The sequence below is a fragment of the Drosophila sechellia genome, chromosome 3R (assembly GCF_004382195.2).
Source record: "Drosophila sechellia strain sech25 chromosome 3R, ASM438219v1, whole genome shotgun sequence".
Taxonomy (NCBI): domain Eukaryota; kingdom Metazoa; phylum Arthropoda; class Insecta; order Diptera; family Drosophilidae; genus Drosophila; species Drosophila sechellia.
Window position 1 is genome coordinate 18519394 of NC_045952.1, and position 17357 is coordinate 18536750.

Here is a 17357-nt window from a genome sequence, read left to right on the forward strand (position 1 = left end):
GTGTGCGTATTTCTCCGGGGGCTTTTTTTAGCGGCGCGGGGAAGGGGGAGGGGGTTGGTTTTGGGGAGGCGGCTGTTAACTCAATGGCGCAGGCGTGTTTTTGGCCAGGTCGTCTTGTGCCGGCCGCTTTATCATCCCCATTTATGGCCGTATGCGTGAGCTTCTATCCCGCTCGCCAGTTGTTTACTTTCGGTTTATTTTGATTCGGCGGTACACGCTGCTAATTTTTCACAGATAACGATGGCAAAACGTCAGAGTAGGCGTAGTAAATAGTTATGCTGAAATTGCTGTTTCTTTTTCTTTCTTCCCAGCCCGGTGCGTAGTTTTTTATGGCGAGGCTATTATTTATCTGGTTTTTTGGCGGAGCACATGCTTTTCGCTGATTAGTTTAAATGGAGCTGTGCGTTTCGTTAAATGGCTGTGGATTTGTTGGCGCTTTAAATCTAGGGATTGGCCAACTCAACTCAATTAACATTTAAAGCCAAAACGGTACTATCATTTCGTTTTACTGCCGCAATAGAAGGAAAAAACAGGAACGAAGCCATCTGAACTATGGCAAAAATCTGAAAACGAAGCACTGGAAAATGGAAAATGGGTGGAAAAAAACATTTAACAGCTTTCCTTTCTTGTTGTTCATTTTCGGCGGGGCCCACATCGTTTACATAGCCGAATGGCGCTTTAAACATTTTTTGTCTATTTGGGTTTGTTTTTTCTTGATAGTCCCTCGGATTCCCCCCCTCGAGTTCGTGTCCCAAAGGCTCCACGCCTTTTTAGAGGCTCATTTGCACAAATTACTAGCATTGCGACAACGGTCAAGGAGGCAACAACAATGCAATTGTCTGTGGCAACAGCAGAAGCCAGTAGGAAAAGCCAATACACATACCAATACCAAAGACCAAGCCCAAGCCCAAGCCAAAGCCAAAGCCCAAGTCTAAGCCAAAAAGGTAGAGGCGGAGAAAAGCCCAAGAAGACATTGTCACCACATTCCGGCAACGGAAGCCAGCCGGCGGCCACAGCAGATTGGCTATCGCCCCATCGCCCCATGGGCCCAGTTCCCCTGCCTTTCCATCCCATCCCGTCCCACTTAATGTCTCTGGTCGCTGTCCTGTACACTGAGAGAAAAGAAAGAGGGTCATCGAGATTTTAATTGAATCCCATTTCGTGTGTCAAATGTCATCAGTTACTGAAATGGGGGACTCACACAAGTTTTCATCATAAAAGGACTAAGCCAACTTTTCAAATCTTTTTTCCCCGTGGAGTTGTCATGAATAAAAATCGGATTAATTCCGCGCCAATGTCGATTCTGTTTCAGCCATTTGGCGTTTGTTTTTACCTCGATTTTCCTTCCCTATGGCGATGTTGGCGACAGGAGGCCTCAACTTGAACTTGAGCGCCTGAATTGAACCAAGCCGAGTTGAATTGAATTGAACCGCGCTGAGTTGAGTTGAGGTGTGCCCCGTGGGCTTATTAGAAATGCGCGGACATGAGCGGCTTTTCCTTGGGCTGCTTTGCCAGAGGAGAAAAGCGGAAAAGCGGCTGGCGCGACATGGCAGCAGCGAAGTAACTTCAAAGTGGCCTGGGGTTTTTCCCCCGGGCACTGCACCTTGCCATCGGGTGCCTTCTGTACTTGTACTCGTCTCGTTGCCGTAGTCGTACCTGGCCCAAAATGACATTAGCCATGGCCAATGTTGTCGCTGCCGGTGCTGTCGGCAGCCATTTCCATTTCCATTGCCATTTCCACTTTCTATTGTTTGTGTTTTTCGGGAAATTGATAAATCGGCGAAATTCAATTTGAAAAGTTGGCCAGCGAGAGAATGAGGGGATTTCCTCTCCGCCAATCAACCCACTCGAAAGCGACAACACCAACAGGCAACAACCAACAGCCAACAACTAACTACTACCAACAACAACCAGCAGTTTGTGACAAGAGCAATAAGCGTGTGACAGTCGAAAGGGCGTAACAAGCTGCCAGTTGTCACCGGGCCATGGGCATTGGTCTAGACACGGAAGGGGGGCTCACATGTGCCCATGTGGAAAGGGGATGCGGATGGGGATGGACCTGAAGTGGGACTGACACACACCTGCCACTGGCAAAGCACTCAAACCCATACATGCGAGTATGTGGGCCGCTCGTGTGTCGCCTCCAGCTGATTAGCATGCAGAGCGCCAAGCGTCAGGAAGCGTCGCTGCTGCAGTTGTTGCAGTTGCTGCAGTTGCACTCGCTCCCGTTGGTGTTCTCGCTGTTGCTGCTGCAACAATTTAGCGGTACTTGACTGACCAGCCGGCAGCAGACCATGGGAATTGCCCACTGTCTTCGTGAGAGAACAGTGTGTAAATGGCAGCCACAAAGCTGACATTAAAGGAACTAGGCAATAAAATGTATATAAAAAATATGGCTTTAAGGAAAATGAACCTTACACCATGGTAATAACCACGAATTACCTAAATTATGCTTTAAAAAATCATTTTAAAGTATGTGCCATGTATATAATATACCTGTCACGTTATCGAAACACTATAGTTTAGTTTAGCACTTGATCACAATCGTTTTCTAATCCTAATCATTATGTTCCGAGACAAAGACAACGTGAGCGAATAAATCCTGAGGGAACACTAAATTCCGAGCTGGCAAAAATAATAGCTGTCTCTTTGCTGAAATGCTTTCAACATTGCTAATCAATTAACAATGTCAGTTTCAATTAAAATCCTCGCCATTGGCCCACCATGCGAACCGATCTGCCATATGTATGTACGTTTTGGCCCAGTCGTACCGCAAAAGCTGGCGGCAGTTGTACGTGTGTTTGCCTTTACAGTTAAGTGGCCACTGCAGCAGTGCACAGTGCACTCTCGCTAAATGGGTTGCACACACGTAGATACCAGCACTGCGAAAGACAGTCCCAATGCCCCCATCAAAAGTGGAGTCGTCGCCTGCATTTTGATGACCCGCTCGCTTGGCCAACACATTTAATTCAATTAACAAATCGCGACAAAAAAGCGGACACTTTAATTAGTAGACGCAGGGAAAAGCGCTGTGGGAAAAGCGAGGGAAAACTGAGCTTAAGCTTAGTTAGCCAAGTGCCTGATTTTGGCCAAGTCAAGGTGAAGGCGTTGCCCATTGCCCATTGCCATTCGAATTAGCCAGAGTCAACGTGAGACGACAATTTGACGGAATCTTCTGGGTCACCGAATGCAAATGGAAGTGGAATGACAGCGCCTTGGGGGCCCAGGACACCGGACTCAGACCCTGTCCCAGTGCCAGTCCCAACCCCAAACTCTAATTGACACGGCCCCAAGAACCGCTGCATGCGGCTCCAACTTCGAATTTGAAGTTGAAGGAACTGCAATGCAATTGCCATTCTGGCCATTCGAGCAATTCTGGCCACCGCAGGCCCGGCGAAATAAGCCAAATCACAGCTGAATCGGCTAGCTGGCAGGCTAGAAATCTGTAACTGTAACTGGAAATTACAGAGCTCTTCCACCACTGCGGTTTGGACTCGAAGTTGGATTTGGACTGCCTTTCGGCCGGGCCAAATGACTTTTGAGTCGGAGTCCGAAGTGGTTTCGCAGTCATTTGCTGTCAGACATCAGTGCCAACACCCGCAGCGTTTTTGCCATTTCAATTGGAAACAACTCAATCAAATTGCCTAGACCAGGTCGGTCATTATGGGCCCCTTTAAACCCCCCTGCCCCTCCCCCTTTTTGGCCATTTCCTTGACTTTGGCCAGCAATTGCAGCGGCAGCAGCAGGAGAAACAATTCAATCTAATTTTTGTTCTTCGAAATTTGCGTTTTGGCCGCAGTGCAAATGTTGCGTGCAGTGCATACTGCATACACCTATACTATATAGTTGGTACTCCGATCTCTGGCCCCGCCCCCTTCCGCCGGCCTCCTTTTGCGGTTGGTCATAAGTGTGCACGTTAAACTTTATTGCCTGCGATTCAAAAATCGGCACACCAAACGATGGCGAACTTTAATTTATGAGCAACTGTTGATCATGTTGCTGTTTTAGTTCACTCTGTTTTCGCGCCGCAGCCCTCGCGATCTGCACTTTTTATTTATTTGCTAGTTAGCTAGAAGTGTGTGCCCATTTCCAAGTGGACAACACAAGTAGCCGGGGCCACTAAAAATTTACTAGCTGACGAAAATGGTACGAATATGCGCCCATTGGCCCCCTTTCTGCATCCATCCGCCACTCAAAGCGCTTTTCAACAGATTGTTTCGCCCATTGAACGTCAACACATCGCCGTCAATATGATTTTCCACACAACAGAAGGTGTATGTGTGTGTGTGTGGTGGAATGGAGCTATTCTGGCACAGCCTATTAATGCATTTGGGCATAAATAATGCTTTGGGAATGCAGTTCAAATGGAGATCAAATTTAAATTGAATGCCAGATTAAAGGGAGCAAATGTCTTGGGTTAAATGCATGAAATTCGCAGTATTTGCTTTACAAATTACGATCTTGGCCAAGTTGCAAAGCCCACTGACCACAAGACAAGACAACACTTGGCCAACTAAAAACGTCCACTTTGCGAGGGAATTCATGACCCTTCCGCCAAAGCGCATCGATTCGGATTCCTTGGCGGCACGAAACTCATTCTTTGGCCAAATCATAAGCAGAATGAAAAGGGTAAAGACAGGCCCAAACGGAAAATGTAAAGTACACTGGAAAAAATACGCAATAACTTTGAGCCTCAAGAAGAATTCAAATGCAGTTAAATCTATTCAAGCATAGTAATTTAAAATATTTGATTATCCTGTTATATAGTAATATTTCAAATTGAAATCCCACATTTTTCTCGCTGTGCACGAACTGCAATGGCATTTCGGCTTTTTTCGCGTTCTTCGCTCTTTTTGCATTTTGTTTAGCGCTGCGATTTGAATGCAGAAATAAAATTTTACGATCAAACAAACTATTCGTGCAGAACATTGGGAAATTGTGTTTACGTTCATTGGAACGGTGCATGGGCAATGGATACCCCTGCTTATATAGGGTATGGAGGGGTCGAATTCCGGGAAGGGGGAGGTCGGGTGCATATGGTGCGGTATGGCATAGCATGGTATATATAGGTTATATGGTTCCTTGGTATTGGAGTGTCTCTCCTGGTCGGGTGAATGCGAAATGCGAATGCATTTCAATAATTTGCCGTCGAGGGGCCGTCGCTTAGAAAATTATTATAAATTTTGTTCTCTCCCCTCTCACTGAACCATCCCCCCCCTCCTGTTGCACTCCCACAACTTATTTTGTTGCTGCATTGCCATTATCGTTGCCTTGCTGCTGGCTTTGTTTTTGTTCTGCTTCAATAATAATTTTGACCCACTTTTGCGCTCGACTTGACTTTTTATTGTACTGAAATTAAGTATTATTTTTTTTCCTCTTTTTTCGAGCGGTTCTGCTCGACTCTCGGCGTATTTTTGAGGGCAAGACAAACAGTCGCTCATAATAATATTTGTACATAGTCTTGCCAGCAGCAGCAGTCGTAGAAAACAAAGCTAAATTAAATACGAGACAATACAAAGACAATTTGAATGCAAAAAAAAAAAAAAATTTAAAAACAACTGGTAAATATTTTTCAAGTCTCGGCTAATTGCCGCTGCCGGCCAACTGGGATTTGAATTCTGTTTTTCCATCACCCCAGCCCGCTTTTTATACAGAATTTGTTGTCATTGCCGTCGTGCGCTTTCCCCGTTTCTATTGCTAATTTCTTGACGTCACCGCCAACGTCGTTGTTTATGCAGCCTTCGTCACTGAAGTTTTCTGCCAAAGGGTAGCGAGAATGCTTCTCAGCCAATTTGCATCGGAAATCGCTATCAAATCGATATTAGCCATGACTAATACACTAGTTAAAGCCCAAGTCAATTTGGCTAATGGACTTTAAGACACATTTTTTTTTGTCTGTTTTTCCTGCCCAAGTGGAACTTGTTGAAAATTAATTTACAACTTGTTTTTGTTGTTCTGATTTTGTTGTTGAGTATTTTTTTTGTTGATTTCGTTCTTCATTCTTTTTTTGCGTTATTTTGTTTTGCAACGGTAAACTTGTTTGTAAAATTATTTATATTATTATTGCTGCTGTTGTTGTTGTTGGGGTCTATGTGTTTTTGTGCTGTTCTTTTGCTTTTCTTTGCACGCTGCCAGTTTTCCCATATTGTTTGTTTTTCCAATAAGCAACACAGGCGAATGCAGCTGGAAAACGAGGGGGAGGGGTGGGGTGCCAAATGGGGGGTACTTTGCTCCCCCGGCGGCGGTTGCTGTTGTTAATCATTGCAATTACAACAGCAGCAATAACAAAAAAAAAAAAGAATGAAAACAAAACAACGACAACAACAACATAGTTAACTATAACTGAGTAACCTGGCCAATTGACACGCTTTTATTAGTCGAACGCATGAGGAGCGGGGTTCTGGTGGGGTTTGGTTTTGGGGACAGGGGGGGTGTCTTCCATATAGATGGGGTCTGTCGTCCACTCGAGCGTTAAAAATTAGCACTGACGCAACGCATTCGCCGCGTAAATTGACATTTACGCGCTAATTACGCGCTTATTATATTTATTACCACTTTTTTCCGCATTTAATTCGCCTGCATTTGTTCTTTCTCTTTTTCTTTTTTTTTATTTAATTATTTTGTTTATATTTCTGCTGTATCATTATGCGTTCTTTGTCTGTCAAGTGCAATTGCACTGCCATAAAATGAAATGCTGCTAATGAAAGGTTGTGGATCGCATACGTAGATGATTTGCAACTGGATTTTCCAAGATCAAATTCATTCAAAGGTATGAATCAAACGAATATTATTCTAACCACAACTTGTTTACCCGGCGAATTAACTACACAACTGTTTACTCAAACTATCAGTTCGCTTGCTAAGCTATGCAAATTAATAGTAACAAAAAAAAGCGCATTAAAAACCAAAATTCCGCGTCCGAGAAAATCACATATCAGACCAGCTGTAGGTGCGGGGTGGGTGGAATTAAGGGGGGTTTTTATAGAGGGGGGAGGGCATTTGATATTACGTCGCATTACGCGAGAAGCGCGTGTCACTCAGTGGGTTGGCAGCGGGGGGCGGGGGCTTGGGGAGCGGTTCCGTGCAAGGTGAGCGAGTTGTTATCATTACACGTGTGTGTGAGTGCCGTCTCCCTCGCTCCCGCTGCCCAGATGTGGCATATCAAAACATATCGAATATGGCGGCGATAGACACGCACACAGTTGCACACACACGCAGAATCGAAATCGCGAGAGCTTTGTGCTTACAGCTTATTTGCGTATCTGTGTGCGGAGCGGGAAAAATACTTCCGCATTCGCAGGCGGCTTTCGAAACAATAACAAAAAAAAAAAAAAAAACAACAGCACAATGAAATAAACACGAAGGGGCAACGGGCAATGATAAACTAAACTAACTGAAACTGCGGCAAAACCACCGGCAAATGGTCTCCTTGTTTGGTTTCAGTTTCACAACTACGGGGTGTCGTTGCCTCCGCCCCAACTACCCACCTATGTACAGTGTGCCACATGCCACATGCCGCATCTCGCGCTCTCCGGCATTGTAATTAATTAAATTAAACTGGCCCAGCGACTCGCGCTGAACTCAATTGAATTTTATTTGAATTTTATTACAACGAACGACACAATGAAGCCGAATCAGCAGAAGCTACTGAAGGCAACTCTGTATTTCCCAGTTTTCCATTTTTTTCGGGAACAGCAACATAAGCTGTTGTTGCAACTTGCAACACCCGCAGCAACAGTTGCAGGCGGAACAGCAACATTGCTGCATGACTGTAGTTTTAGTTTTTCCAGCTGTTTTTCGTTTCGACTTTGGATGGCCGGCTAGCATTTGCGACGCAATTCAAGTGACCCCCTATGCCGCCAAACCCCATTTTCCTTTAATCCCCTTTCTCTACCACAGTGCGTCCCCCTTTGAACCGCACGCCCCTGGCTGGACATGTCGAGCCATATTTTGCCGCCTGGGCTTTTTGTTTTCAGTTCCCAAGTTAGATCTTTTTCCACTTTTTTTCATTCTTTATTTTGATTATTATTGTTATTATTTTTATTATCAATTGAGAACGTGGCCGGCATTCAGCGCTGATGTTGCTGCTTTTTACACACTTGACTAATAGTTTCGACTGCGGCGCGCGAGGCTTATCAATTGAAATTGAAATGGAATACGCAGCCATCAGTGGCGAGTGACAAACGCTTCAATTGCAAGTCGGAAATTCAATGCTCTACACTTGTCGTCCCATTAATGGGGCCAAGGGAGAATAGTAGCTGTGATATCTAGTCCATGCACAGACACACAAGTTGTTCCCCAAAATGTCAAATCACTTTAATAAATGAACCGACTTCTGACCCCATTTTGCGTTGCATGGTAACACTGCAAAAGGGACACTAATTTGAATTGCCTGGTCACATTTAATATGCTTGGGATTACAGCAGAATTCGGGATACCCAGTCCGGTCAGAAATAAAAGTTCCCCGTTTGATTAGAGCGTTCACTTAGACTATGACACCCGCCCCCGACCGCCTGCCTTCGTAATCAAATGTTAGTGTTTCGTATTTTGTACTTTTTGTCGTCGCCGCCGTCTTTAAGTTCGACGTAGTCGTCGCGACGTCTGAGCGGGTAGTAATTGAAAATTGGAATTATTTTGCAATCAGCTGTCGTCCCAGCGGAATGTAGCATTGTGAAAGTCAGCGAAAGGCGGGGGTGCTGCCGAGAACTCTTTATGTAAGTGCAGTTAAAGCGGCGTCTATGCTAAATAGCTGGGCGTGGCCGGTCGAGGGCGCAGCTGTCCGACAAGACGGAGACACAATTTTATTATAGATATTATACATGGATCGGTCGATGTCCGTGACTTGGTGGCCGGTTCCGCTAATTTGTCGCCACTTATAAATTATTGATATGGCCCAGTCTCCACAGACGCCAATCGTTGCATATTTATGCAAAAGCCGTAAGCCAAAGTCGAGGCACACAAAACAAACGAATAAAGCTGCGATTAAAAACCGGGTAGGACCGGCAAAATGATTGGTCGTCTCTTGCTCAGGTAAACAGATATTCTGAGTGTTTCCCTTAAGCTAAAACCAAGAGGTTTCGCCATGAGTTCTCTATTCCATGGTTGATTTCTGTTTCCTAAGCTGGTTACTATTCTATATTATAGCAAATTATGGTCTGTACTCACTTGTGCTGCGCCGTCAGCTGCGATGGCACCTCAATACTGTGTGTGGTGGTTCTGCGGCGTTCGCCACTCATGTCGGCGAGTCTGGCGAAGTCCGTGTCGCGATCCTGGTCTGCCAGACGGGCGGAGCGTCGCGATTCCAGCAGACGCACTTCCTCCAGTCGCTTCTTCAGCTCAATGGGTTCCTGCGAACGGAATGGGGAAAAGAGAACGGACTTGGGTTAGTCAGAAGCTTCTTATCGGCTGGCCTGGTGCTGTGAGTCACCCGCTGGAACAATTAAAGCGCACAACTTTATTGAGAATACCATTACAAATTAATGACCCAGTATGGGCACTTTAGAGCGATTCCTAATTGAGAAAACGGCGACATGGAACACATACTATATTCCTGGGGGGTATCTGCATCTAACATTGTTGCATCCACATCCGTCACGCAAGGCGAGTGTTTCCCAATAATTTTGGTATCTATTCCGCGACCGAATCCCTGGAAATCTGATTTGATAATAGGCAAAAACTATTTCCGAGAAGTGAAAAACCAATTAAATTATAGTTCACGGGGCAAAAACTAAGTGCAAATTCAACGAGTGATTCAAGGTTAATTACAGACCATCAGTAAGCACTCCTTATATACATATGAAACTACCTTAACCAGGTGAGTATGCAAAAAATGAGAAATTAAATTAAAACCTGGTAAACACGAAGCCAATCCCGCCTCCTACCGCCCGATCAGCCTACTACCAGTACTCTCCAAGATACTCGAAAGAGTATTTTTGACCAGAGTATTGCCGGTGATTGAGGAGGCTGGTCTGATCCCTGATCACCAGTTTGGCTTTAGGCGCCGCCACGGGACACCAGAGCAAGGCCACCGAGTAGCGCAATATATCCTGGACGCCTTTGAGAATAAGAAATACTGCCTAGCAGTAATGCTGGACATTAAGCAAGCCTTTGATCGTGTTTGGCACCCCGGTCTCCTCCTAAAGCTCAAAAACGGCCTGCCCCAGCCATATTTCAAGTTCTTAAAATCGTTCCTGGAGGGCAGAAGATTCGCCGTCAGGTGTGGAGAAGCGCGCTCAGACGTCAAAGAAGCCCGTGCAGGAGTTCCCCAAGGAAGCGTTCTCGGTCCGCTCCTCTACAACGCGTATTCGGCTGACCTGCCGGTGATACCGAGCCAGTACATTATGGCAGCCACTTACGCCGATGATACTGCGTTCCTAACAACAGCAGATACCCCAGCAGAGGCCTCCCAGACTATGCAGGAGCAACTAGATCTACTGAACACGTGGCACACGAGATGGAATATATCGGTAAACAGCGACAAGTCAACCGCTACCACCTTCGCAACTAGACGCGGCACTTGCCCACCAGTCAGTTTCAACGGGTTCCCAATCCCAGAGGTAGCCAATCCAAATTATCTTGGCTTTACACTGGACAGGAGACTTACATGGAGACCACACCTGCTAAAGAAGCGGAAACAGGCGGAGAACCGAGTCCGTGAATTCTACTGGCTGATGGGCAGACAATCTAAGCTACCGACTTCCACTAAGCTCCTTATCTACAAAGCGATCATAAGGCCAATCTGGACGTATGGCATTCAACTGTGGGGCACTGCATCGAAAAGTAACATCAACATTATCCAGACATTCGAAAACAAAACGCTCCGCACAGTCACAAACGCTCACCCTTTCCACGATAATGCCACTATACACGAGGTCCTCAGCTTCCCCTGGGTGAAGGATGAGATTAAGAAAAGCAGCAGGCAGTACATGCAGAGGCTTCAAGACCACCCAAACAACCTGGCACAAGACCTGCTGGACACCAGTCAACGCACCAGGAGGCTGCACCGATCACACCCTTTGGACCTCTCTGGGATTAGACACGCAAATTAAATTAAATTATATACATACATTATTATATACATCATACATACAATATCGACAGTTATTGTATAGTTTCGCAACAATTTATGTAATCAATTAATTCTCTACCGTTAAGTTTAGTCATCAAATTTAATGATTGTCCGCGAAGGACAGTTTTAAATTAATATATCCAAAAAAAAAAAAAAAATATTGTATATTTTATTTATAAACTTTTCTCTATTACACTGCACCAGAACGAACCGCAGCGAAATTAAATGAAATGAGACGAAAGGTAAGTGTATGGTTTCCCTTTTCGTTTTTATGTTGTTTCTGTTCTTTTATTTTTTTTTTGCTTCAATTTATTACGATTGGATACACTGGGCTTTAATTCGATATTCCGATACAATGTTACAATTTGTTTTTCGCGTCTGGGCAATTTGTTGAATGTGCGTTAATTGGGCACAAAAAGCCGGCCGGCTATATAACGGTATTCGGGGGAAAATACGTCAGCGATTTGCTTATGCTTTGCTTTGCGTATCTAACGGATACACGGCACGCACACTCACACTCTCTCGCACGGCGCGTGTTTATTTATAATTATTCAAATTTTCGCTTGATCTTCTCTGCTTTCTGATTTTGCCGTTCTGAATTTGGGCCACTAGGCCTCCGTCGTTCCTAATTTGTTTTTATTTTATATCTCCGTTAATTTGGCAGTGGTAAAACTCAGAACTCCACTCTCCACTCTCCACTCTCCACTCTCCACACTCCGCACTCCGCACTTCACTTGCACTTTTCGGCTGCCCGGTTAGCCTGCTTTGCAGTTACTTTTTGCGATTTTCGGTCTTGCGAATTTTCAGTGTTTTGCGAATTTTTGTATCTTTGTATCTGCGATCTGTTGGTGCGAAAGGTTCGCGCGCGCTTTAAAGAATGATTCTGTGCGCTGAAATCGCCGCGAAATCGCCGGGTTTCCTACTTCGGCTGGCGTTCGGCTTTTGCACTCGGCTCGCTCTCTCGATTTTCGCGACTGCGCTCTCTTGCGGCCATTTTCCGGTTTCTCACAACGTTTGTTTTTGTTCCTCTGCTTTGTGCTGGCCTTTCGCATGCTTTGCCGCAGCGCTCTCTTTCACACGAGAAACGGGTGAGGAGTGTGGGCGGGCGCACTCTCTCCCCCGCAAAGAGAGCGGATTTACGTAACTCAAAGATACAAGTGATATCCAGTATCTTGAGCCTTTTCGTTGGCATAGCGTTAAAAACAAACTGGCTTTTCTTTCGCTTGCCGATCTGATCTCGCTTTGATTTAAGATTTAAGAGCCATTAACTCTGACTTAAGAGAAATACCTTCTGGTTTATGACGTCGGGATGACGAAAGCGCTTCTTTTTCCCCTCTAATTCGCTTGGGTTTTTACTGTTTACTGTTTTTTGTTTGCTGGCTTGCGCTTTTTAAGCTGAGCTCACGCTGCGATTTTTATACTTCGCAGGGGATTTCTGCGGGGTTTTAGGACTTAATGCCATCATCTTTATGCGGTGTTTATGACGGACACACTAAAAGTTGATGAAGCACTTGCACATGTAGTTCAGTGGGGCGGGAAAGAAAGGGGCCCGACGTAAAGTCCAACTCGTCTAACTCGAAACAGAATCTGCAGTATAAAAAAGATCTACTTCGGGGGGCACTAACACAGCTGTCTTATAAACATTTCGTTTTTATTTTTTAAAAAACTTGATTTATCGAAATCATGTGTAATTCTGAAGTAGCAGCGAGGTTTTTACGAGAGCTGTCCTATAAAAATGAATAAGGAAGACTAATTGTAATATTTGAGATACTGCTAGAGATGAAAGTACTTTTGACTTCTTTTGCAATTAATCAACTTTTTCTTGTTAAATTCGGTTTTTATCTGGCTAAAAATTACAGTAGCATTCATTGTAAATTCAGCGAGAAAACTTCCAATGAAATCCCATGAAAATTTTGTTGTTGGAAAACATATCAAAGCGGGGAAATGTTTTTCCTGCCACTTGACCCCGATTCCTGGTATTGAGTAAGGTCTGGTTCCTTATCGGGGAAAAGCTCTGGCAAAAATTCCACGGAACAATGTGTTTGCTCGACGGACGGAACCCTTAACAACAATTATATGTATATTTTTCCCACAACCAGTTCTGGGTTATCGGGTCTTCTGCCATGCCATCCGTGCTCAAGTGAAAGTGGAAACTTGTTTGTCATTCGCCTCAAGACGGAGATTAAAACCGAGCGAGACCTCAATTTTAATTTTACGCGAAACCAAAATATTTGGTCAGAGAGTGAAATGCGGTTCTGTACGGTCAGACTACGATTATGCTGACCGAACCGCGAACCGATAGCCGATGGATGATAGCCGGCTATCTGGGACACCCTTTGGCCTGGCTACCTCGCCGCGAAAAACAGAACGAAAGTGTGCAAAACCACGCCCGCAGCCTGGGAATACAATTTTGGGTTAGGGCATAGGGGTAGGGGGTACGATGATTACGATTCCGCAGACAGAGTCATATGTTTGTAGGTATGTAGTTGCACTGATAAGCGCTGCAGATAAGGATGACCACGCCACAGGGGCGGGACAGGGGCTGCGGCTGGTAAATTACGCTGGGCAAACAAAGATCGAACGATGCAGTACGTGTATCCGTCAGATACTTTTCGTAGTGCCTGCGCGCATGCGCCGAAATATGTCACTCCACTCCTTCCCACCGACCAGCCAGCCTCATTATGTGTTTATCTGACAAGCGTGTGGAACTGGAACTTCCCCCTGCGCTCCTCGCAGCCGATCACTTGGAAATGCGTGATCGCGTGCCGGAAACCTGAGACGCATGCGAATTCATCAGATAGTCGTAAATATTCTCCGTTCGCCTTCGGTGGCGAAATGAGTCGAAATGAGCTCAGTTTTTTTTTGGCAAACCGATCGAGCCGCGATTCGAAATTCGATTCGGAGTCGAGAATGTATCGGAAGTGGGGCTAATTATGGGCTATCGATGGCGGTATATTTGCACAAATATTTGCATAAAAAGAAACTGTATAATTTGTTGCCACTAAAGGTAATACCTATTCGCCGAAACCATAAAATAAATATAGTAATTGGATATATTACCAATTGAAATCATTCACAGCAAGACAAAGGCACAAAAAGCCAATGTAGCATAATTTACGAGTTTCCATCGGAGCACCCCTGTCGGAAAACTCTGATCGCTCATTGCCCCGATCATCGTGCATCCCCTGGCAGCGTTAATGTCCAAGTGCACCCCCTGTGTGCTGGTGAGGCACCCCCCGCTGGATGGCTACCGCTATTGAAAGCCAGTTAAACCCAATTAAAGGCTATCTGTATCTGTATCTGTATCTGCATCTGTGTCTGTACGTACGACTGGCCAGCAAATTGCCGTATCCCCGACAGGCGCTGGTCCGGAGTTTACTGTACGCTTGCCTCATTTGTTTGACTAGCCCATGTTGGCTGTTGGTTTTTGGCCCAGAAGGTTGCTGCAGCTAATTGCCCATTACCTTGGGCCGAGGCAGTTTTTATTTTGTTTGAGCTAACTGCAGCAAGTCAAAGACTTTCAAATGCCAGTCGACCGAACGTCGTCTGTTGCCAGCTGCCGCCAATGACGACGTCGTCTTGTGCAATTATGCCCCTTTGCACTGGAAAGTAATTTCATGAGATTTACTTTCAATATTATATATAAATATTATATGCAATATGCAATATTATATATAAAGAAATAAAAAGAAATAGTGCATATTAAAGAGCTGGCCAGATGCTATAACTCATTCGCTTTTGTAGTTGATAACATATTGGTAAAGACTTGTGGTTGCTTTAAGATCTAAATTCCTATTAATTATCTGAGCTACTGCTGCACTTAGAGTAGTATTGTTATTTTCAGTGTAATCCCGGCTGCTGCAATTTTCGCAAGAATATGCGAGAGTTTGCCCACGTGCCAAGTCGACTTGAGCAGCGCAATTTGGGTTAATTGTCTGCGGATTAGGCAGCGCTCATTGTTGCATTGGGGCACAAAAAGCCGCTTAACGCCTGGCATTTTTGACACTCGCCGCCAAAAATTGGGATGCATGGGGGCATATGGGGGAGTGCAACACCCGTCCAAATCGTGGGCATATTGGCTATAGAGCAAATCGACCGAGAATCGACCATCGACTGACTGACTGGCTGGCTGAGTCAGCTGCGGATCGCTGAACGATAATAAATTCAGCCATTGTCATTTGAGGCGTTTCGAAAACGTAACATTCGCCTTCCGACTGGCGTTGTTTTTTATTTGTTTTTTTTACCTTTGGAAAGGTATGAAAAACACACACTGCGACATGGCAATATCTCAGAATTTACGTAAGCCGTCATGTCTTCCGATCATGCAACTTCTGCAATTGTAATTGCGCTTCAACTTGAATTGAAATGAAAATGAAAATCGCAATGGAATGAAAAACAGCCGGCTGAAATTTTAATTGAGTGACAAATTGTCTTTGGATCGCGCACTGCATTTGAGCATGTGTGTGACTCAATATCGATGGTTTTAACAAATATATGTATGTATGTACATTGACTGCCGGAAGCGTTTTTGTTTTCACAAAGGGCGTGGTAGAAACACCCGAATATCTCGAGTACCACCGCCCCCCGCATTGGCCAACCTACTCATACACACTCATTCAACAAGTCAGTGCAAATGGAATTGAATATTGTTCGCATTTTTTTTTTAGCTCGCTGTGTCTAAATTGAAAGCCACTTAACCCATTTCGAGCATAATGCGAAACAGTTTGAGCTGTCTAATGGCCGCCGAATGGAGAATGGCCGGGGAGCCTCGACTCGGTTATGCTTTATTAGATCACAGATGCGAACGAAGTTGTAGGGAAAATAATCAAGCGCATTAAAGATACTTCCATTTTCCATTGGCAGTCCGGCGTGCTAAGTGGGTCATCATTATGTAATCCCAATCACTGGTTTTTTAAGCCAAATGATAATCCTATATCTGCGAATATTTTCAATTTGCTTCGCTTTCGTAATGTTGGTGGCTCCGGTCAGTTTTAAATTATGATGCAAGCTGCAGGCACTTAACAAAAAACAAATTAGGTCCTAAACCTAATAATAAATAATTAAGTGAAAAAAAATCTTTAAAGTTCTTTAAACAGTTGAGATACTTTTATCTCTAATCTCTAATCTTTATAATCTCTAACTTTTTGTAAGCAAATTTATATACCCCCTCCAGTTTTTTCCGGTGCACACAGCATTGAACACCTATCTAAAATCTCATATCGCCAATCGGTGGGTGGTAGTAGTTATGGTGCCACCCGCTGGCTTTGGGTGCTCAGTTCAAGTTGAACACCGTGAACATTATGCAAACAAGAGGCGCGGGAATTGACACATGACCAAAATCTGTACGTGCGGCGCAATGAAAGCTCAATTAAGTTATAGCTGCATAATTCGTTTTCTAAGCCAGCAGACGCTTTCCCAAAAGGAAAAACACTTGGAAATCGCCACTATTTTTCCAATTTTTTTGATTTTCTAAGCAGCACGTACGTAACGTGGCTAACGGTTAATTTCGCTGGCAATTGTAGATTTAGTTTTCAGTTTTTTGTATTTTTTGGCGAGACATAAACATAACTGTAATTGCGGCGTAATTGCAGCGAATAGAAGCGGAAAACGAAAGTGCATCGAAATGGTGGAAAAGCAGGCGGGGAAATCGGAGGAGCATTTGTATAATTGTGACCCGAAACAATTTTAAATGCTTCACAATTTCAATCAAAGCGAATCGAATTTGTTTTACCATTTTAGAAAGCACCCGTTTGTATTTGATACTATTTTTTTGAAGGGGTGGCTGCGATTATTGTGGCGCTGCAACAATGAAATTGAATTTGATTTCTTGATCGTCGAGCACTCGACGGAATCAGACTTTGTGTGGAGTGTCTGCTTTAATAAGCCAACAACAACTGGCGGGTGAAAGTAAAAAACCGAAAAAGTGAAACAAAAACCAAGGCAGCAACGTCTCGGCTTTCATGGGTATTATGAAACGCAAGTCGCTCGAGCATTTGGAGTTGCAAATAGAAAAAGAAACAGGAGGAGGTGGAGAAGAAGAAGAGAGGCGGGGCAGGTGGAGCCGCCAGGTGAGCAGACAAGCTGGCAAGTCATCCAAGTAAGTTGCGCAGGTGCGAGAAACTTTCAGCGAGAAAAACGCCAGCGGCATTGACTCCATCAAATTGGGGCTTAAATTCAAATTCAAATTCGAAAACGAATTCCACTCGTTTGGATTTTGAATCGATGGCGTTGTTCGCACTTTTTGGCCACAAGAGCGTGTCTTTGGGCCAAAGACGCATTCGCATTAACA

At 44.6% G+C, this 17357-nt stretch overlaps 1 protein-coding gene across 1 annotated transcript in view; it reads right to left on the reverse strand.

Moving 5' to 3' along the window:
* Positions 1–17357, reverse strand: part of LOC6607016 — a 114773-nt gene that overhangs the window by 50097 nt on the left and 47319 nt on the right. The window contains 1 exon segment of the mRNA XM_002031769.2: positions 9166–9347. Within this exon segment, the coding sequence (XP_002031805.2) occupies positions 9166–9347 (182 nt within the window).